This window comes from Blastocystis sp. subtype 4, assembly GCF_000743755.1.
Source record: "Blastocystis sp. subtype 4 strain WR1 chromosome Unknown seqid_0211, whole genome shotgun sequence".
Lineage (NCBI taxonomy): Eukaryota > Bigyra > Opalinata > Blastocystidae > Blastocystis > Blastocystis sp. subtype 4.
Genome location: NW_014569336.1, coordinates 1 through 19,241, shown reverse-complemented (window position 1 = coordinate 19,241; position 19,241 = coordinate 1). Strand labels below are relative to the sequence as shown.

The following is a 19,241-nucleotide window of genomic DNA, read 5'->3' as shown; positions in this document are numbered from 1 at the left end:
TAAGGTGGAACTGATGAGTTTGACTCCTGAACTGAAGAAGCAGCGTGCTTTCATGGGACTGAGACAAGCTCGTTGTGATGCTCGTAACTATGGACGTCGCCTGAAGCGTGCTAGTGAGGCTGAGGAAGAGAACTAAGTTGCCTTTCAGAATCCAAGGACATCATTTACTATTTGTTTGTTTGATAATCTATTGGCCAGTGATGGAAGGCATTCGGTATAGCCGAGTGAGAGTGTTTGGAACATGTTATTGGTAGTCAGCTCAATCACGGCCAGCTCCTACGGATAATTGTTTATTCATTTAATTGTAATCATATCTAGCTACAGAAGCAGTCAATGGACCAAAATCAATGGATCGAGATGAACAACGGGATGTACTAAGAAAATCTAATGTCAAGAGTATAAGTAGGATTATCCACTGATAGATAGAAAATGGAATGCCAACAGATAAGATGCAACGTTTCATGGAACATGCTCAGAGTACAGTGGAATTGCGAAAGAAAAATGTGCGAGTATTCCAAATTGAATTGGATTTATTCTCTAGCCTGTAGTATCCTCCTCAATTCATATGTCTTCCCCTCAAATATCCGTAAATGACTCTGATCCTCATCAACCAACCGTCTATAAAAATTTCTCTATTCAAGGGGTAGCCAATCCTCAACAACCTGCTTCTCCAGATAAACAAAAGGAAGGACCATCACAACCGCCTCCAACTAACGACTCTGTGAAACGTTCATCTTCCTCCCCTTCGGTCGTGACTGAGGAGATACCGCAATTCATTCACACCGAACAGCGAGGTCGAGAGCGGTCTCACGGAATGTCTGTCAACAGTGATATAAGTGTGGCATCCTCTGTGAAGCATCGCGATACGGTTGACTACCATCCTGAGGAAAAACGACAAAGCGTTCCCACAGTTGTGGGAAAGCGAGTGAGTTTGGAATCGGTAGAGGGAATAAGTGATTCAGAAGAAGAGAATGGGAAGTCGAAATTGAAGGCACAATCTCAGGGTGCCTTGGGTCGTCATCCGGCTCGTATGAGACGGGCTTCGAGTATTGACAGTGAGGCGACAACTCAGAGTGTCATTGTAAATCATTCGGTTGCTCACAAGTCAGCTGAAGGCGTGGAGCAATATGTGCAGGAAATTTCATCAGCAATTCATCATCTCCGTACTGAGTACAATGAGGTTTACAATGCCTGTGTGAATCGTTTTCAGGATCATCAACCAGTTGTTGCATTGTAAGGATACTTGTTGTGAGTGATAGGTAGACTGGATGATATCGATAAGAAGGATACAATTGATCGAACCGAATTGAATCGGAGATTGGGAATGCGATTTGATAAGGAAGTGAATAATCGAACACGTTCCATTAATCAAATGGTAGGATTATATAGGGTATGTGATACAGATTGCTGCAACAAATGAGGAAATTGATGTGATGAATGGAATGAAGTCAACGAGCACTGTTGATAAGATTATTTCCTTTCTCTTTTCATCTATTATTGAAGGATTATCCTGGATTGGTCTGATTCCATTATGTTGGTATTGGAATATATCTTTATTTCATAGTTATATTATCGTTTCTGAAACACATCTTAATGATGATGATGGTTTCCAAAGATGAGCCTGCAGCGAAGTCACCTAAAAATTCATTCCGTTTGCGACGCGAACGATCCACTGAAGACTCAGATTCTTAATACTCATTTGTTTTCAACAAATAAATGCAACTAATTCTGCAATTTTGTTACACCAAAGCACCGCTCAATCACTTCATAACAGGCAAAACTGATTCCCATCGATATCGGACCTTTGATCCAATTCATAGTAATACCCTTCCAAAGTTTCCTAAATCCTTCTTCCTTTGCAATGATCTTGAATGTCTATTTGTCATCCCCATTGTTCTTTTCTCACTCCTATAATGGTTGTATATCGTCGTGGTGTGGTAATGTGGATTTCACTCTGCATGCGACGGCGTACAATGTCAAAAGGATAGGTACAGGTTTGAGCAACAACAGCGGCAAGAGCTCCGCAGAACATCCGTTGAAAGGGAGAAGCTCTAGCTCCATCATTGAGATAATCCTCACAGAACTGGATATAATTTCATAACAAGAAATCTACCTGTCGAGATGAATCGAAGACCATCCAGGAAATACCTGAATATGGAAGCACACCTAATAGTGCTGCATTCACTCCTGTGTAGAATGTACGAAACCCCTGAATGACAAACATGACCCTTCATCCTACTTCATTACGAACAATACTGCGGAAAGCAACTCCAATATTGCGGTATGTATCTTCCCCTTCTTTTACAGCCATTCGGGTTCGAAGAAAATCAAAAGGGTATGTGATACAGGTTGCTGTAGCTCCAGCTCCGGCACCTGCGAAAAACCGTTGGAGGGGTGTTAATGGAGTGTATTCATCCACCATAATCAAGTGCGAATATCCCCTAAATGCAGCATATTGGGTTGCAGAATACGGAATAACTCGCAAAATCGTTGCAGTATTCCCTTTCCATAATTTTGTCAATCCTTCTTCCCGATAGACTTGAGCAATCTTCTTCGCGGCCAGTCGTAATGAGAATGGTTTATTTGATACCTACAACATTATTTCAACCCATCAAGAAACAAGTACTTGGAATAGAATCTTCGTTCGTTCCAAAGGAGCAATACATGTCTTAGCAATACATCCTGCAGCTCCTCCTGCGAGAAGAGACTGAGTAAATGTCTTGGGAGTATATCGTTTGTGAACAGCAACGTGATTCTGGATGTTTTGTTCTCGTCGATTTTTAACACTCTCATTCTTCTGTTTCCAGGATTCACCTAAACCCTCAGTACACAATGGGGATAACGTACGCATCGACTCCTTCATTCTTGCAACAGATTACCCTCAATAGTCTTCTTTTCCTCTTTTCAAGAAGACACAGCAAACAAAGAAAGTAGAAAGTACACTAGTTTCCACGTTTCCACAACCGCCGAAACAAGAACTCAAACAAACAATGCGATCAACATAGATCAATCATACTAATACCATGGTTTTCGAGCTTCTTTACCAATTCGGCTGGGTCGGTTAAGAATCCAGAGCCGAAAGAGGTTGCTCCAGGAATCTGAGCAGCTCTAGTAGCGTCATGGATGATGAAGGTGGGTTTTCCGGTATTCTCTCTACTACTCATTGTTTCTCATGACCTATACCTAGCATTAATAGCACTATCAATAACACAAAAGTCGAAAGCAAGGCCGCAGACAAAGAGACGACAATCTGGTTTCATCAACAGATCACTCAATTTGTCCTAATTTTCACTCCAAACAGTCATTCCAACCTTGATAGACTGTTTCGAAGTTACAGCCATGACATCGGGCTGAGCATCGATATCTTGAGCTAATGCAGACGACTCCAACGCATAGCAGTCACACCACTCACTTGGCTGGAAATCCGACCCGAAACGTTCCTTTCCAGAAGACTCTGTATAGCGGAATGCACTGAAACACTCATGTCCGTTTTCAATTCCCTTGAATCCAATGACTACATTGGCTCCTTTCGAGCGCACAGTTGCTAAGCGATCCCCAATATCCTTCTGGAACTACCAATAACGCCTTTTCGTTATTCTTACATCATATCCTTTCGTTCCCTGAATACAATGAGGAGGGAAGGATCCTCCATTCGGCGTGAAGGAACAGTGATGCATTGAATGACAATCCTTTGTAGCAACGATGGTACAATGCTTTTCAGCAAATGTATCAATCAGCTTCAGTACTGAAGGAACGATACTCCCTCCATCCTACGAGATCACTTGTCTCCCACAATTCAAACAGAAACTCCAAATCGACCACCATCTTCAACGAAGTCAGCTGGAAAAAAGTCGTTTTGGCAATCAATCAACAGAAGAACATCATGGTCCGTGATTGAAGCCAAATCAAATGGCTGAAATACCATACCCTCCTTTTTCAAAAGATCCGTATGCTCAAGGAATAATGGACTTGACATTAGAAAAAATGTGATCATTTAACAAACAAGGAATTGTACAGTTAGTCCAGTCGGTCTACAATGGCTCCATTATCCAGCTGCATATATGGTTTGAAATCTTCTATTTATGATTTGATCATCCCATTCTCACCATCAAATACACGGAAAGGAGCAATTTTCAGCTCAGCTTTGATTTCAAAATCTCGCAATCTCTTTTCATACTCATCAGCAGGTTCCTCAGGATGTTCCTCACACCATGTCAAAATATCTTCCACATCATCCAATAGACTATCCAACATCTCTTTAGGCATATTCTTCTTCACATCCGCTTTCTTGAGAGTTTTATTCACTTTATAGAGATAAGTCTCCAGAGCCGATTTGTGTTGGATGGAGGCTTGCTTCGCTTCATCTTGTTCTTGAAATGCCTCAGCATCCTCAATCATTTTTGCAATCTCTTCAGGCTTCAAATGATCTGCTGTTTCAATCTCATTCTATTCCTACTCTTGTCGTTAACTACTGTAATTTCAGCTTCTTTTCCTGTACTGTTCTCCACAGCTGATACGTGCAAGATCCCATTACTATCAATATCGAAAGTAACTTCGATTTGTGGAATTCCTTTTAACACATGAGGTAATCCTGTCAGTACAAATGAAGCCAATTTATTGTTATCCTTAGTAAAAGGACGTTCTCCTTCAAATACTTGAACTTCCACCTCCTCCTGAAAATCCTTGTTAGTTGTGAACGTCTGCATACGATGTGTAGGAATCTGGTAATGAGAGAGAGAATAATGTGTACGGTGCTATTACGAGGAATAATCTTAGTCATGACACCTCCTGCCGTTTCTACACCCAACGAAAGAGGCACGACATCCAAGAGAATCAAATCTGTTGAGATTTCTTTAGACGAACCAATCAGAATACTGCCTTGCACAGCAGCTCCATAAGCTACAGCCTCGTCCTGATCAACAGAATTACATAGTGCCTTGCCATTGAAGAAATCACGTAGGAGTTCCTGGACCTTGGGAATTCGTGTGGATCCACCCACTAACACAACATCATGAATATCGCGTATCGAGAGATGAGCATCTTCGAGAACCTTACGCACGGGAATTAATGTATTTTTAAAGGCTTGAAGATTGAGATCCTCAAATTTAGCTCTTGTGATACGCATATCAAAATCAATCCCATCATACATACTATCCACATTGATTGTTGTACTAACTATCACATCAATCACTTCATTCATACACTGTCTCTGATGACAGAATTCGCTTAGCACGTTCACAAGCGGATCGTAAGCGACGAATTGATCCTTGTGCTTTGGAAGGATCACGATGATACTTCCTTCGGAACTCCTAATTGTCACTCCATCATTTATCCATCACATTCACACAATATTCCACTAACTGATTATCAAAATCTTCTCCTCCAAGATGTGTATCACCATTTGTGGCAAGGACTTCGAAAAATCCCTTTTCAATAGCCAGCAATGATACATCAAATGTACCTCCACCCAAATCAAAGATGAGAACATGACGACGACCATCTTGACTCAGTTTATCGAGTCCATAGGCAATAGATGCTGCAGTAGGTTCATTGATGATGCGTAACACATTGAGACCCGCAATCAGACCAGCATCTTTAGTCGATTGTCGTTGACTGTCATTAAAATAGGCTGGAACTGTGATAATTGCATTTGTTACCTTCTCTCCCAAATATGACTCAGCAATCTGCTTCATCTTCCCAAGAACCATCGATGAGATTTGTTCTGGTTGTTAATTTATCCAATAGTCACCTACCACAAGTAAACTGTTTTGTTTTACCAAGATACTGGACTTCAATAATTGGTTTGTCGAACTTGTCAGGAATCAATCGGAATGGCCAATGCTTTAAATCATTCTGAACAATAGCATCGCTGAACTTCCTTCCAATTAATCGCTTTGCGTCAAAAACAGTGTTCTGTGGATTTGACGTAATCTGTGCTTTTGCAGCCTCTCCAATCAGACGGTGAGTATCTGTAAACGCAACTACTGATGGTGTTGTTCGGTTTCCTAGATCGTTTGGAATGATTTCTACTCTTCCGTCTTTCCACACACCCACACAAGAATATCTATTCAATGGAACCAACAAAGAAAGAATACGTAGTACCCAGATCAATACCTATACAATACCCTTCTACGAGTTAGAAACAGATTCAGAAACTCTACGGTTCTTTATTACCGAAGACATGAAGAAGAGTATTCATAGAAAGGAAGTGGGCAGTTGGCGCAAAAGGGGTCATGTGGCGGAATTGAATAATACTGTTCAGTTCTATGCTTCATCGTTTTCATTTTACTGCTGCGCTTGGAATTCGAGGAGTTCGATCGTATTACGGAAAGATGATTCCTGATCATACTCTGGAGTCTCTTCTCTATTTTATCATTATTTATAGGATGGTACAGGTGTTTCATCGTCATGGAGATCGTACTCCCCTTCTTAACTATCTTGTTGGGACGGATCATGAAAAGGAGGAAGTGGAACTATGGAAACAATATGTAATTTGAATAGTTGAACAGTAATCGATAGCTTCCGACAAAAGCCGAGTTTGACCCCATCTACAATCGCTACAAACATGAGTTTACGAAGCCTAATGAACCGTGTGATCCTGTATTCGGTCAGTTGACACGTGATGGTGTTAAACAGATGCAGGATGTGGGTAGACAGCTTGTTGGTCATCTAGATTGTGTTGATGTATAGCGAAAGTTCTATTTTGAGGAAGAGAAACTTCTAAATGACAGTAGTTTCAATTCAACTGAAGTTTCACTTCGTTCCACTTGTCGTGATCGTACACTTCACAGTTTGCAGTCTTTGCTGTCTACACTCTTTCCTATTGAGTTTGGTCGTACTAGTTGAATCAGTTTTAGGGAATACAAGGATTCCTATCCAATCATCAAGATTAGTTCTGATGATACATGTTGTTTGAACCGTATCAATTGATATTCATTATGTCAAAACTAGGATATGATTCGAAGTGTCAGGAGGCGTGTTCTCAGAGAATGAACAGTTATGATTGGGTCGAGTGTTTGGATAAGATGAAAGAAGACTGTCTTCCCACTGTCGTGAAAGCTCTTCCTTTTTTTGCAGATCGTTTGAACATGATTGCTTAGGATGACATGTAGCAAAGAATCTAAAATGGACTAGTGTGATGGATTACGTAGTGACTCGATATAGTCATTTCCTTGATATCGACGAGGGAATCTGTTGAGCTGCTTAGGGATGATGAGATATAGATAATCTCTTTTCTAAGATCTATCGTCACAATGTTAACAAATTCAATATTCTGTACAATACACCCAAGTGTTTGAAATCGTTTACGGATGATTTGTTTGCTATGATCAAGAAGGAGGCTGATGAGGTTATTTCTGGGACAAACAAAACCAAATTGTCCATCTACAGCTGTCACGACACATCTGTTATGCGTATTCTTGAAAGTGGGTGTTGATGTGTAGCTATCTTGACTGTATTAACTCCATTCCTTCCTTGTGACGTTCCTCCGTATGCCGCGAATATTTGTATCGAATACTGGAAGAACCAATTCGATAACTCGTTTGATGTAGCTCTGCGCTATAATGGGGAGTACCAACCTATTTTCATTGAACATTATGTTGAATCTATCGTGGGGACTGAGAAAGGAGGTAATAACTAGATCGTTCGGTACGAGGATTTCTGCAAGACTCTATCAATTCCGAAGTATCTATTGGATGTGATGAGAGAGAAGAATCATGTTCCTGACGATGAGGAATAATTCTCAAATACATTGCCGCATTCCTGTTTGTTGAATGTGAGGAGGTTATTGACTGAGTATGGGTAAAATTCTAAATAAGAAAGGACCACGTCAGAATCCAAAATCCCGAATGATACTTCAATAAATAGAATCTATATACCACTCCGCAAATATCGTGGTTTCTACAAGTCTCAGTAGATAATCATCATGCAGCCTGCTCTTCTTGCTCGTCGTGTTCAGCCCCTTCTGAAGTCCACTCAGTTTATGGCCATGAAGGCTTCTCCCGTCGTGTTCCAGAGAAACCTGAGGTTCATGTTTCGAGAGAAATGAATGATTGTATAGTTACATTGAGGAGCAGTACGCTAAGGGAAGAATGGTCGCTCCCCATCTTTCCATCTACAAGCTCCGTTGGGCTACTCTTTCTTCTGGTTGCCACCGTCTTACTGGATTCGGTTTGTGGCTTGGTAAGAAGCTTTTTAGCCTTTTTGATTGTAGGTTTCTCTGCTGTGGGAATTGCTGCTGTGTGTGGATGCAATGTTCCTGCTTTGATGGAGACCATCAAGTACCATCCTATCATTTTGTATGGTGGAAAGTTCTTCATGTCCTATGCTCTTGCTTATCACTACACTTGCGGTCTGAGACATCTTGTAGGAGATGTAGGGATGTTGTAATTGTAGTTCTTCGACTATTATCCGGAAAAGCTCACCTGGAAGAACATTCAGAGCAGTTCTCTGTGGATCATTTTCGGTGTGTTGGCTTTCTCCCTGTTCTTGACCGTGGCCAAGCTTCCCGCTCTGAAGGATAAGGAGGAGAAGGTGAAGAATTAAAGCTTCTATACACACCCCTGCTTTAGAATATCGTATTGGATTGTTTGTGATAGCAAACTCCTCGTTTGACACATTCTTGTAGAATGGAACAGTATTGTTCTGTACGGACTCTTTTTATTCCTGTGAGTGTAGTATCTCAATCAGACCGATGCTCAACTCTTGGATCAGGATCTCATGACTTCTCCTGGATTTAGTGTGGATCAGTTGATGGAACTTGCTGGTACACTATGAATCTAATACTTAGCGATAGGATTGAGTTGTGCTTCCGCTGTTTCAAGAGAATACGTTGTTGATAGATATTCGAATATCTTGGTGATTTGTGGTCCTGGAAACAATGGGTAAAACTAGCCGGTTTGATTAATCGTTAGAGGTGATGGACTTGTGGCTGCTCGTCATCTGAAACACTTTGGCTATTCACCTACGATATATTACCCGAAGAGAAGTTCTAAGGGAGACAATCTTCGTTTGTTTGGTAATCTAGTCAAACAGTTGGAAGATCTTGATATTTCGTTTTTAGATGATGCTCCTTCTCTGTAACTGATCTGATTCTGTATTATAAGTTAGAGAGCAATTGAAAACAGATTACCAGTTAGTTGTGGATGCTATCTTTGGATTCAGCTTTCATGGAACTCCAAGAGCTCCATTTGATACAGTCATTACATTATTGAACCAAAGTTCTCTTCCTATTGTATCCATCGACATTCCTTCGGGATGGGATGTTGAGCTGGGTGATACCAATCACTGTGGAATTACCAATCCAGATATGCTAATCTCTCTTACTGCACCTAAACTTTGTGCGCAACTTTTTAAGGGGCGTTTTCACTATCTCGGAGGTCGTTTTTTGCCTCCCAATCTTGCAAAGAAGTACAACATCACGATTCCTCCTTATCCAGGATGTGATCAGTGCATGAGAGTGTAAATGATCGAAACAACGGTATTGTGAGTCCCTTGTTCAAAACAAACTCAAGGAACACCTCAATGAAGATGAATTAGTGCATAGCAACCTCCACCTGCACAGAAGCATCAATCTGAATGGTAGTGATGCTCTTCACAACCTCCATAGGACTACATATTAGCATTTCCTAATCGCTCCCTACGCGACGAGATCAATCACTCTCTTGTGAATTCTCATCTCCAGATGCTCCCAGGTGTTAGTACCTTCTCCACAAGGGGACTTGCGAGTGGTGATGCGGAGGAACTTGGTAGGCATACGCACAGGTCCAGAAACCTTGACGTTCTTGCTCAGAGCGAGACGCTTGATTTCAGAGCAGACTAGACTCTCAATAACAACTTCCACTTCTACCCTTCTCCACGGCCTTCACATTGGTCGAAACCAGAGTAATACGAATGCGGTGCACTTCCTCGTTGACAACTTTATCCTTCTCCATTGATATAGTAAAGGGCTGTAAAAACAGACGATAACCTGAACTATGTTCTGCTTGTTCACCTCAAACAAGCTACAGGTTCAGTGATCCGATCAATTTGAAAATCAAGGAGACCGATAAAGCGGTTTTGGAAAGCTGACAAATAGAGAATAGAAGATTTATACTGTTTTAGTTTCCTGTATTTTCAAATCGAAACCATTCATTTGCTGCCCGTTCATTCTCTTCTCATTCTAAGAATAATCGCACTCTACACCTACTTTGTTTTCTAACAGTATGTATTGCTTTTCCCGAAGATGTTTGACAAATACTATGTTTTGAATAAGCATGTTGAGTGTTCTCGTTCATTTTCGTTTGTATTTTATTTCTAACCATTGGAATTAGATGGAGAGAATTGATAAGAGCGTTATCACCACTGCTAAGGACGTGGAGGCTATGAAGCTGATTCAGGCTTACGCTGACTTCCTGAAGCGTTCCGGAAAGATTGAGCTTCCTAAGATGCACGATATCATGAGAACTCGTGTGTTCAGTGATTACATTCCTCTCGATGAGGACTGGTACTACATTCGTTGTGGTAGATAGTTTATCGAATTTCTCACAACTAGCTGCCATTGCTCGTCACCTGTACATGAGACCTTGTGTGGGAATCAATTCTCTGAGAGAGCACTTTGGTGGAAAGCATCGTAATGGTGTGCGTCATGCTTATCATGACCATGTATGCTAAATTATTGGGTCTAAGAGGTAGGCTAATGGAACCATCATCCGCAGTGCTATTCACAATCTGGAGAAGATGGGTCTGGTTGAGGAGGCTAAGAACGGGTAGGTCCAGCAATCTGAATTGATGTGTAGAGGCCGTAAGCTGACCAAGGCTGGACAGAAGGAGTTGGATCTCATTGCCAGACAGATTTAAGTGAGATGAGAGTGTAGTGCATTATCACCCTTGTTTTGTTTGTGAATAGACATCTTGTTGCATTTGATCGACTTCGAATATATCATCAAAGAGCATGGCCATATTGCAATATATTACAACTACATATAAGTATGAAAAGTCCATAGGTTTCTCGACAGCGAAAACAGATTTGATTGGCTGATATGGACCCTCGATCTATTTTACAATCCAATCCAATGAATAAACTAAATGCTCCTCTCCTTCAGGAGACTGACGAATACAAGACTTCTGTTCCATCCTGTTCTCTCCTCCTTGCCAATGGTGCAATTGGTAGTACAAAAGAAGATACACTGATCTTTTAGGAGCCGGAGTTCTGACTCTTTCAATGGCTGTTGGGAAGATCGGATGGGGATTTGGACTCGGCATGTACGTTTTCTTCAGCAGTAAGAGTTTTTCTCGTTTCGTCTCACATTTCTAGTTTTTGCAGGGTTGACAAATTATATGCTCTATCTAGTTCAGCGATATACAAGACAGACAACCTACTCAGGATGTGTTCGGAAAATGCTCGGAAAGGAAGCTGAGTGGTTTACCGACTTAATTCAAGTAGTAAACAGAAAGATATGTTCATCTTTAGCTCTTATATAGTTTTGGTGCTTGTGTAGGTTATGCTATTATTATCGCAGATGAACTCCATTTGTGTATGGTATACTTGCTACAACACATTCTTCCATCGGGAATGATGTGGCTTATAAGTCGAGAGTCAGTATTAATCTTTGTTACGATTGTTTTCATTCTCCCCCCTTCCCTTCTCAAGAAGATCACTGCACTTCGGTACACCTCCTTTTTCGCTATTTTGGGGATCATCTATGTCACTATTGTTATGCTATCAATGTCCATTGAAATCAAACCATGTGATCTCGCTCTGTCTGCTAACTATATCTGTAACAATGGTGTCTGTGAGATTGAGGCAAATGCTCTTCAAGCGACATGTAGAGGACTGAATGCTTGTGTTCAGACTTGCCAACAAGGTGTTTCGGATCCAGTGCGTTCATCCTCTCATGCTTTCATCTTCTCCAGTACCATCTTCCTTGCTCTCCCTCTGTTTTGTTATGGTCACTGCTCGCAAGTCCAGTTCATCCCGATTGTAGCTGATATGAAGAATCCCACAAAGGCACGTGTATCAGTAGTTATTTTCTTCGCATATGTTCTGATCTTCGCAATCTATACTCTCAACTCCTTAGCTGGATATATGGCCTTCTGTGGATATTCTGTTAGTATGGGGAAGGGATATCATCATTAGACGGGTAATATCCTTGATAGCTATGATTACGGGAATATCCCCATTCTTGTTGGTCGATTCATCATCGCGATTGCTTTGTGTTTCACCTTCCCTCTTTATGTAATTTTCTCTTTTTGGGTTCTTTGTAGGGATATAGCGTTCGAGAAGTCGTACTGAAGATGTGTGGATTGACAGGAACTAATGTTGTCTACTGGAAAACAGCACTTGTAACGGTCATTTATGTCCTCTTCTCATCATTTACTGCATTGTTCCTTGATCAACTATATAAAGTTGTTGCTCTTACAGGTGCATTGGGTGGAAGTATGATTGAAGCCATTATTCCTGCATCAATGTAGTTTTTTGTTCATGCTGTGATTTATAGGTATATCAAATATGTTCGCGAAATTGACGATCCTACAAAATCGATGAAGACGATTTATGGATCCTTTTTTATTGTTTTTGGTGTCATTATAGCCGTTTTGGGTACTTATGAGAGTATTGTTTCGTTCATTGTTTCTTTTAGTCAGTCATATTCATGAACAAAGAACCGTGTCGGAGAGTACCGTTCGGATTCTTACCCGTTTTAAAGTTATAGCCCAAAGAAACTAAGTCCATGTCGTCTGACTGCAGGGATTTGTATTATTCTTTGTGCACTTTGCTATGGTGGATACAACGAGATTCTGCTTGCAAAAGCTGTAGCAGCCAAGTATGAGATTGTGTTGGATTCTGTATGGGTTATTCAATTTGCTAAGTTTGCATAGTATATTCTTCCTACAGATGAGGAGGTTCTCACGGCTTATAACCGTGATGTGGTGTTATTGCAGTCATCTCATGTAACTGTCGGATTCTGGTAGGTCCTGTTATTATTAGTCACATCCCCGTTTCGCTCCAAATGATCTTCAATTTTCGTTGATGTTGGGAACTCGTCTCGTTGTTCGACGTCTTGTTGAGTATTGTCAATGGCACGAGGTAATTCAAGTTGTGTTGAATCATCTAAAGTATATTCCCAAGTCGAACTCCTCGAAACCACAGTATTATAAAGCATGGAGCAACCATCTGTATTTTAAGCATGAAAGTGTGATCACTAGAATCGACTCCTCTCAGTTTCTTGAGCCGGAAGGCCACCAGAATAATATGCGAAATCCATATTATCCACATGAACTAAAACCCAAATATGCTCAGGCTAACGCCTTTCGAATTGATTATTCGTTCTTCGAGAATCTGGTGGGTCTGGAGTTTTTCATTGATCCCTAGTCAATTCCCTTTGAGCACTACAATATGACTGAATATGACGCAGAAATACTTCCATCTCAGACGAAACGATTGGGATTCTACTATGTATCGTCGCATTGGTACTATGGTAAGATATCTATGGCTGCTGGCAGTGGTCCTATGAAACAGGAGAATGCAACCTTCATTTCTGAGGAAGAAGAAGAGGAATTGGTTATGAATTGTGAGAGTGGCGACATTCGAGTTGGACACGAATATCAAAGTATACCACGAGTGATGACATTTGTTGGTGTCCAAAATGATGATTATATACTTCCTGTACGAAGAGTGAGTGGAGTTCATCCCATTGCAGCTATTGGCAATCTAACTGTAAATGAACTGTTGGATGATATTAGTGGAGAGGAAGGAAAAGAAATGACTTATCTGCGGGTTGGTGCGGGAATTGGTGTATTCGTGGGCATGTTGCTCTTATACGGTTGTACAAGTCCTTTCCACGTAATTGAAGTGAATATAGTTGAAGTGTAGTATGTACCTCATCTGGTTCGTTCAGTAGCAGTAGCAGTGCTTTCTGAATACATTGTGACTCTTGCAATTTGGATATATTATTATGGAATCCAGATAGAGTTCGTTTATAAGACTATTATTTGGTTTGGAGCACATTGGGTTCTAACTATTCTTGTGAACATTATGTTCTATATGATTCGTTTGTATCGCTTTGCTCTAATGCTGCAGAAAGAAAAGAAGAAAGATTGAATTGTTTGTTCCATATTCTTTTACCATGAGTGTTCATTTCCAAGTTTTGCTATTTTCCTTTGTTGGAGTACTTTTAGTGAGTGCAAAACCCGTTTCGTCAACCTATGGAGTACAAGAAGGTGAAGAGAGTCTTTATCACCAAACAGTACAATTTCTAGTTTGTACTGAATTGTAGCTATTCACGTGCAAGGATGGTTCAAGAACACTTTCAATTGGTCAAGTGAATGATGATTATTGCGACTGTGATGATGGTTCAGATGAGCCAGGAACGTGTATGATTCTTTTTACGATCATTTATCGTGTTAGCCGCATGCAACAATGGTCACTTCTATTGTCGCAATGTAGGTCATTTTGGAAAGTCTGTAGACTCATCTCGTGTGAATGATGGAATTTGTGGTACAATATGAGGGTCGACTTTAGAATAGATTGTTGTGACGGAAGTGATGAATACAATGGATATATTACGTGTAAGAATACTTGTGCAAGCGAGCATGAAGAGTGGCTGTACGATTACAAGTTAGTTGTTCCTTTAGAGTACGAAATAATGCCCGAATTCAGGAATTCGCCAAAGGAACAGCAGTACTACATCAGTGGATTGAACAAAGCAAGGAGAAGCTAGCCGAGGCTGAACAAACCAAAGCGACTTTGGAAACAAAAGTAGCTACCTTGACTGCGTCCATTGCAGAGATTCAGAAATCCATCACTGCATTGGAAACTCCACAGGATCTTGAGATTGTTGTTGTCAACGACTCTAATGAAACTGAGGATCCAAAGGTCCCTAAATCACGCGAAGAACGCTTACAGGAGTTGTATTCAAGACTTGGACTTAATCACTTGTCAGCAGATAAACTAAAGTATTTGCTTGTAAAAACGCTTGTACATGGTATGAGTTATAATCCATCACCCTTAAAACGCCTTCAAGAAGACATGTTAGAAGTGGACAAAGATGCAACTGTTAGCGAAGACTGTAAAATGGAGGAACTCAGAGAAGTAATTATGATGGAGGCATTGGCACCGTCTCAGAAGGAACTGAACCGTCTGAAGGAGGAATTGAAGCGATTGGAGCAAGAAAAGGCTGACGCGGAGAAGGAATTGGGTGTATTTGATGTTGAGTATTTCTTTGGAGGTCAGAACGAATTCTTCATGATGAAAGGTCAGTGTTATAATCATATGGTATTCGGTGTTCTGTCGGATTCATGAATAGTTTAATAAGTATAATTACGTGGCCTGTCCCTACGGTACGTCCAAACAGGATTCGATCTCGATTGGAAGCCATTTTTCCATTATTGATTCGTCTGGAAATCCTATTACTGATCCTCAGCGTAACTTACATGTAAATGAGCAGAATGAGTTTGAGGGAGGAAATATCTATTTCTATTGGAAGAATGGTCAGAAGTGTTGGAATGGACCTCAGCGTAGCTTGAAATTGCGATTGTTGTGTGGAGAGTCGGTGGAGCTTCGTAACCTTGTGGAGCCTTCGATGTGTGTTTATGAAGGAGAACTCGTGACCCCTGCTGTCTGTCCTTTGTTGTCTGTTTGTTAAGAAATTATGTAACGAGGAAGAGTATATGCGTTGTCCATTTTCTTTTCTTGTTATAGTCTTTTTCCTACGTCTTGTTGCCTTGTATCGTATGTATCTGAAGAAGTTCACTTATGTTAGAGATAGTACCAGAAAGTGAGATTCAGAAGCTTAGACTATCTGTAAGGATACCGTTAATAAAAGATAGACAAGTTGGTAACTCTAAGAGTGGTAGGCTTTCGCCGATTGATTTTTTCATTAGGTTATTCCATTTATGATACAGGTGTAGCCGTCTCACCTCACAACACTGAGGAAACATCCATATCGTCAACACCGAAACTCTCAGATAACTCTTCATCTGTTATGGTACTACCATCTTTTACTTCAACTCCAATTGTCGTTTCTATCTGTTGTTCTAACATTGTAGCCTATGTCTTTATCTCCACCTCCTGTGACTATGAAACCTGTGCCATCTATGATACCAAGTCCTCAAATGAGTCTACAACCAGTTCCTGAAAATACTCAGACTCCCATTGCTACGGTTCTGAATTCGGCGAATTCAACTCAGAAACCAGAACTTCCAACTCTGAATCTAACTACTCTCTTTCCAGTGCTTAGTTCTGTCCAAAGTTCCAACTCAACACTGAACCCCTCTGCAACTCCACACCAAACTCCTGTTCCATCGTCATCCTCTAACACATCATTCATCTCTCCTCATACACCTATTTCAGAGAACCCATCAGTAGATACTCTTACATCTGCTTGGGAACCATATATTCGTCGCTACCGAGCCGGATCTTTCACCACTGCCTCCAAGCTCCTCTTTGTTGTCAATTTCCATCATCCAGAGTACAAAGCTGTTCCATTCCTTGATCAATCCTTCTTTCCGACCTATCGAAAACGTTTCCCTCTTGACTTTGATGTTGTGATTCTCGGTCCTCGGAAGAGTTCTCTTTATAAAGTGATTAGTAACAATACTCCTCGCTTGGGGTACTATTCCTATCAATCTCTATGGTTGGCTTATCACCAGTTATGTGTGATAGAATCATGTAGTTATGAAGGGTTCTTATATTTTAATGATGACAGCTATGTTGATCCTACATTTCTTGTAACCTATGATCTTACAAAGTCTTGGACCGAACCTTCCCAAAAGATCGATACTAGGAATAAATGGTTATGGTATTATCGGAAAAACAAAAAGGGTGTGTTATACATTGATGCTTATCGTAAGGCTATCAGGAATCTGCAGAAAACAGAAATCGGGGAGAAATGTCATTTTGAGAATAGCACGAACCTTCGGAAAGGATTTGCTGACTTCTATTACATCGCAAAAAATGACATGCCTATATACTATGAACTAATTCCAGAAATGAAGCGACAGAATGTCTTTTTAGAAATGGCCGCTCCTACGGTGAACTGGTGCATTACCCACAACTTTGTTATTAATTGTAACCATGGAGCGATGAGAAACAAATTGAAATGCCTCCATGTGCATCCTGTTAAGATAAGAAATCCAAAGATGCAAGAATATGCAATGAAACGGTTGTATCACTTGAATATGTATGAAACTCCAATAAGGGGTTGGTAAACTGTTTGTTCGTACAATTTGTTCTTAGTGTAATCCCTTTCCCAATAGATAGACTGCGAGCGCAACGAGTAAACAATTCCCGCGGTTCTTTTCTAATTCGTGAATGATTGTTGTACCACATCAAGTCTCAACCAAAAAGGAGTTCGGGATCGTCCTCTCTGTTGTAGGTTTTACGAGATTCTGATAAGTAAAATCCGATTAGAAGTAGGTCTAATGTGGCATGATTATGGTTTGTAATCATTTATCGGAAAGGTTTGATGAATGGTTTTATAACCACTTTTAGATTACAATTACACCAGACAATGCCCGTTAGGCGTAAGGGTGTTACCAATCATAAGAAGAATCATTCAAATCGATCAAGAAAGAAGCAAGAGTCTGATGATGATTTCATTGAGAATGATACTGAGCCTGTGACATCTGAGTAGCTAATTCGAACAGGAAGTCATCTTTAGAGAATACGAAAATGACTTCGTGATAGATGATGAAGAAATTATAGTGACGCCCATTGAAGAGGAGGAATTACCTTCTCGTCGACGAAGGCGACAAAAGAGTATGTAAAGACATTTTTTATCATTTGTAGGGTATTCAGAGGTTTCCAATGAAAGGGAAGTGGAATCTGAGTCTTCCGAGAGTTCTCTTGTCGAATATGAACTGGAAATGGAAGAAGAACCTGTAGTTCAATACGATACTGATGAAAATGCAGTCATGTAGGTCCATTTTTTATTCGTAATCGCAGAGTTACGTATAAGGAAGATATCGTGAAGAACCTTAGGAGTGGTCAATTTTTATATCGCCAGACTCTTCCCATTTCTCAGTGGCTACCTATTTTGGAGCACATGAATACTCGATACATTAAGAATGGATGTTGTCTTAATCCGGATCGTTACCAAATATGGAAAGAACTCCCGGTAACAGGTAGGTACAAAATATACGATTAATTGCAGAACAAGAAAAAGAAGTGGAGTTGTATCTGGTGAAATGGAAGAATCTGTCCTATGTGCATTGTTCATGGGAGAGTGAAGAAGAGTTGATTCAATTCGAAGGACCTCACATCAAGCAGAAGATTCAGGTATTGTTACTGTTATTTTGTGATTCATAGCGCTTTTATCGATTTGAAAATGAAATTATGACAGAGATCAACGTCTATGGAGAAGATGTCTATTTCAATCCTGAGTTTCTCGAAGCAGACCGGATCTTGGAAACTCGAATCGTACAGGAGGACTTATCAAAACCTCTTCCTTCGAATGATGATCCAGATGTTACTGTGTTGCTATCTGAAGACGCCCATGATCGACATGGGACTTGTGTCAAAGAGTTTCTAGTCAAATGGAAGTCGATTCAGTATGCTGACTCCACATGGGAGGTATTTTCGGATTTCCAGAATCCGGCGGTTATTCGGGAGTATTATCATCACCAGTACGAATAAATCTTTTGTATTTATGTAGACGTCGCAATATTTCGTTATTTATCCACCCACCGAATTATCGGCCCCCATTGTCGCAATTCGTCAAAGTATCTGCAACTTCTGTCTTCAAGAGTCACAATGAGTTACGTTCGTATCAAGCCGAAGGCATTAATTGGTTGCTCTGGAACTGGGCAAACCATCGTAACAGCATTTTAGCAGATGAAATGGGATTGGGAAAGACAGTCCAATCAACCATGTTCATTGATCATATTCTCAATACATATAAAGTTACCCCTCCCTTCCTTGTAGTAGCTCCGTTATCCACATTACCTCATTGGGAATCCGAGATTCGTCGTTGGACAGACATGCATGTGGTTGTGTTTCATGGTTCTGTAGAGTCAAGGAAGCTAATCCAGAAGTATGAATGGAGATCTCCTCAAGGTGAATTCGATGTGTTGTTGACAACATTTGAGGTAGAAACCGAATAAGGAATTGATTGTAGATTGCGATTGTGGAGAGTCATAAGCTTGCTTCTATCTCCTGGGCAGGTGTAGTAGTGGATGAAGCTCATCGTCTGAAAGGACGGAATAACAAGTTGGGTGATGTACTGAGGAAGATGGAATTTGGATGTAAGTTGTTGCTAACTGGAACA

General features: G+C 40.6%; 11 protein-coding genes across 11 annotated transcripts; 8 read left to right on the top strand and 3 right to left on the bottom strand.

The window, feature by feature from the left end:
• Positions 1 to 2,996: 2,996 nt before the first annotated feature.
• JH06_3181 (isochorismatase hydrolase) lies at positions 2,997 to 3,976 on the bottom strand (the record flags this gene model as incomplete). Its single annotated transcript, XM_014670951.1, has 5 exons — positions 2,997 to 3,153; positions 3,184 to 3,281; positions 3,312 to 3,572; positions 3,603 to 3,770; positions 3,803 to 3,976. 5 exons carry the CDS (start codon positions 3,974 to 3,976, stop codon positions 2,997 to 2,999), a joined length of 858 nt encoding a protein of 285 aa, XP_014526437.1.
• Positions 3,977 to 4,080: 104 nt separating this feature from the next.
• Positions 4,081 to 6,183, bottom strand: JH06_3180 (heat shock protein HSP70; the record flags this gene model as incomplete). Its single annotated transcript, XM_014670950.1, has 8 exons — positions 4,081 to 4,430; positions 4,457 to 4,721; positions 4,751 to 5,171; positions 5,203 to 5,309; positions 5,340 to 5,722; positions 5,754 to 6,064; positions 6,096 to 6,129; positions 6,162 to 6,183. 8 exons carry the CDS (start codon positions 6,181 to 6,183, stop codon positions 4,081 to 4,083), a joined length of 1,893 nt encoding a protein of 630 aa, XP_014526436.1.
• An 83-nt stretch (positions 6,184 to 6,266) lies between these two features.
• Positions 6,267 to 6,846, top strand: JH06_3179 (hypothetical protein; the record flags this gene model as incomplete). Its single annotated transcript, XM_014670949.1, is given in 3 exon segments — positions 6,267 to 6,488; positions 6,520 to 6,678; positions 6,691 to 6,846. 3 exon segments carry the CDS (start codon positions 6,267 to 6,269, stop codon positions 6,844 to 6,846), a joined length of 537 nt encoding a protein of 178 aa, XP_014526435.1.
• A 92-nt stretch (positions 6,847 to 6,938) lies between these two features.
• JH06_3178 (hypothetical protein) lies at positions 6,939 to 7,738 on the top strand (the record flags this gene model as incomplete). The annotated part of the gene is given in 5 exon segments (XM_014670948.1): positions 6,939 to 7,080; positions 7,113 to 7,193; positions 7,224 to 7,424; positions 7,443 to 7,609; positions 7,640 to 7,738. The coding sequence occupies 5 exon segments, from the start codon at positions 6,939 to 6,941 to the stop codon at positions 7,736 to 7,738; spliced, it is 690 nt and encodes a 229-aa protein (XP_014526434.1).
• Positions 7,739 to 7,924: 186 nt separating this feature from the next.
• Positions 7,925 to 8,544, top strand: JH06_3177 (succinate cytochrome b556 subunit; the record flags this gene model as incomplete). Its single annotated transcript, XM_014670947.1, has 4 exons — positions 7,925 to 8,025; positions 8,060 to 8,181; positions 8,213 to 8,364; positions 8,395 to 8,544. 4 exons carry the CDS (start codon positions 7,925 to 7,927, stop codon positions 8,542 to 8,544), a joined length of 525 nt encoding a protein of 174 aa, XP_014526433.1.
• Positions 8,545 to 8,627: 83 nt separating this feature from the next.
• JH06_3176 (NADH-hydrate epimerase-like protein) lies at positions 8,628 to 9,463 on the top strand (the record flags this gene model as incomplete). Its single annotated transcript, XM_014670946.1, has 5 exons — positions 8,628 to 8,645; positions 8,677 to 8,764; positions 8,795 to 8,882; positions 8,913 to 9,077; positions 9,109 to 9,463. The coding sequence occupies 5 exons, from the start codon at positions 8,628 to 8,630 to the stop codon at positions 9,461 to 9,463; spliced, it is 714 nt and encodes a 237-aa protein (XP_014526432.1).
• Positions 9,464 to 9,533: 70 nt separating this feature from the next.
• Positions 9,534 to 9,932, bottom strand: JH06_3175 (40S ribosomal protein S20; the record flags this gene model as incomplete). Its single annotated transcript, XM_014670945.1, has 3 exons — positions 9,534 to 9,609; positions 9,642 to 9,816; positions 9,848 to 9,932. 3 exons carry the CDS (start codon positions 9,930 to 9,932, stop codon positions 9,534 to 9,536), a joined length of 336 nt encoding a protein of 111 aa, XP_014526431.1.
• A 290-nt stretch (positions 9,933 to 10,222) lies between these two features.
• Positions 10,223 to 10,836, top strand: JH06_3174 (ribosomal protein S19; the record flags this gene model as incomplete). The annotated part of the gene is made up of 5 exons (XM_014670944.1): positions 10,223 to 10,255; positions 10,311 to 10,500; positions 10,532 to 10,641; positions 10,672 to 10,745; positions 10,776 to 10,836. The coding sequence occupies 5 exons, from the start codon at positions 10,223 to 10,225 to the stop codon at positions 10,834 to 10,836; spliced, it is 468 nt and encodes a 155-aa protein (XP_014526430.1).
• Positions 10,837 to 14,102: 3,266 nt separating this feature from the next.
• Positions 14,103 to 15,277, top strand: JH06_3172 (glucosidase 2 subunit beta-like protein; the record flags this gene model as incomplete). The annotated part of the gene is given in 5 exon segments (XM_014670943.1): positions 14,103 to 14,234; positions 14,253 to 14,349; positions 14,384 to 14,473; positions 14,503 to 14,593; positions 14,611 to 15,277. The coding sequence occupies 5 exon segments, from the start codon at positions 14,103 to 14,105 to the stop codon at positions 15,275 to 15,277; spliced, it is 1,077 nt and encodes a 358-aa protein (XP_014526429.1).
• Positions 15,278 to 16,026: 749 nt separating this feature from the next.
• On the top strand, positions 16,027 to 17,184 carry JH06_3171 (hypothetical protein; the record flags this gene model as incomplete). The annotated part of the gene is made up of 1 exon (XM_014670942.1): positions 16,027 to 17,184. One exon carries the CDS (start codon positions 16,027 to 16,029, stop codon positions 17,182 to 17,184), a length of 1,158 nt encoding a protein of 385 aa, XP_014526428.1.
• Positions 17,185 to 17,486: 302 nt separating this feature from the next.
• Positions 17,487 to 19,077, top strand: JH06_3170 (hypothetical protein; the record flags this gene model as incomplete). Its single annotated transcript, XM_014670941.1, has 7 exons — positions 17,487 to 17,605; positions 17,637 to 17,734; positions 17,765 to 17,891; positions 17,921 to 18,099; positions 18,129 to 18,253; positions 18,284 to 18,600; positions 18,630 to 19,077. The coding sequence occupies 7 exons, from the start codon at positions 17,487 to 17,489 to the stop codon at positions 19,075 to 19,077; spliced, it is 1,413 nt and encodes a 470-aa protein (XP_014526427.1).
• Positions 19,078 to 19,241: the final 164 nt, after the last annotated feature.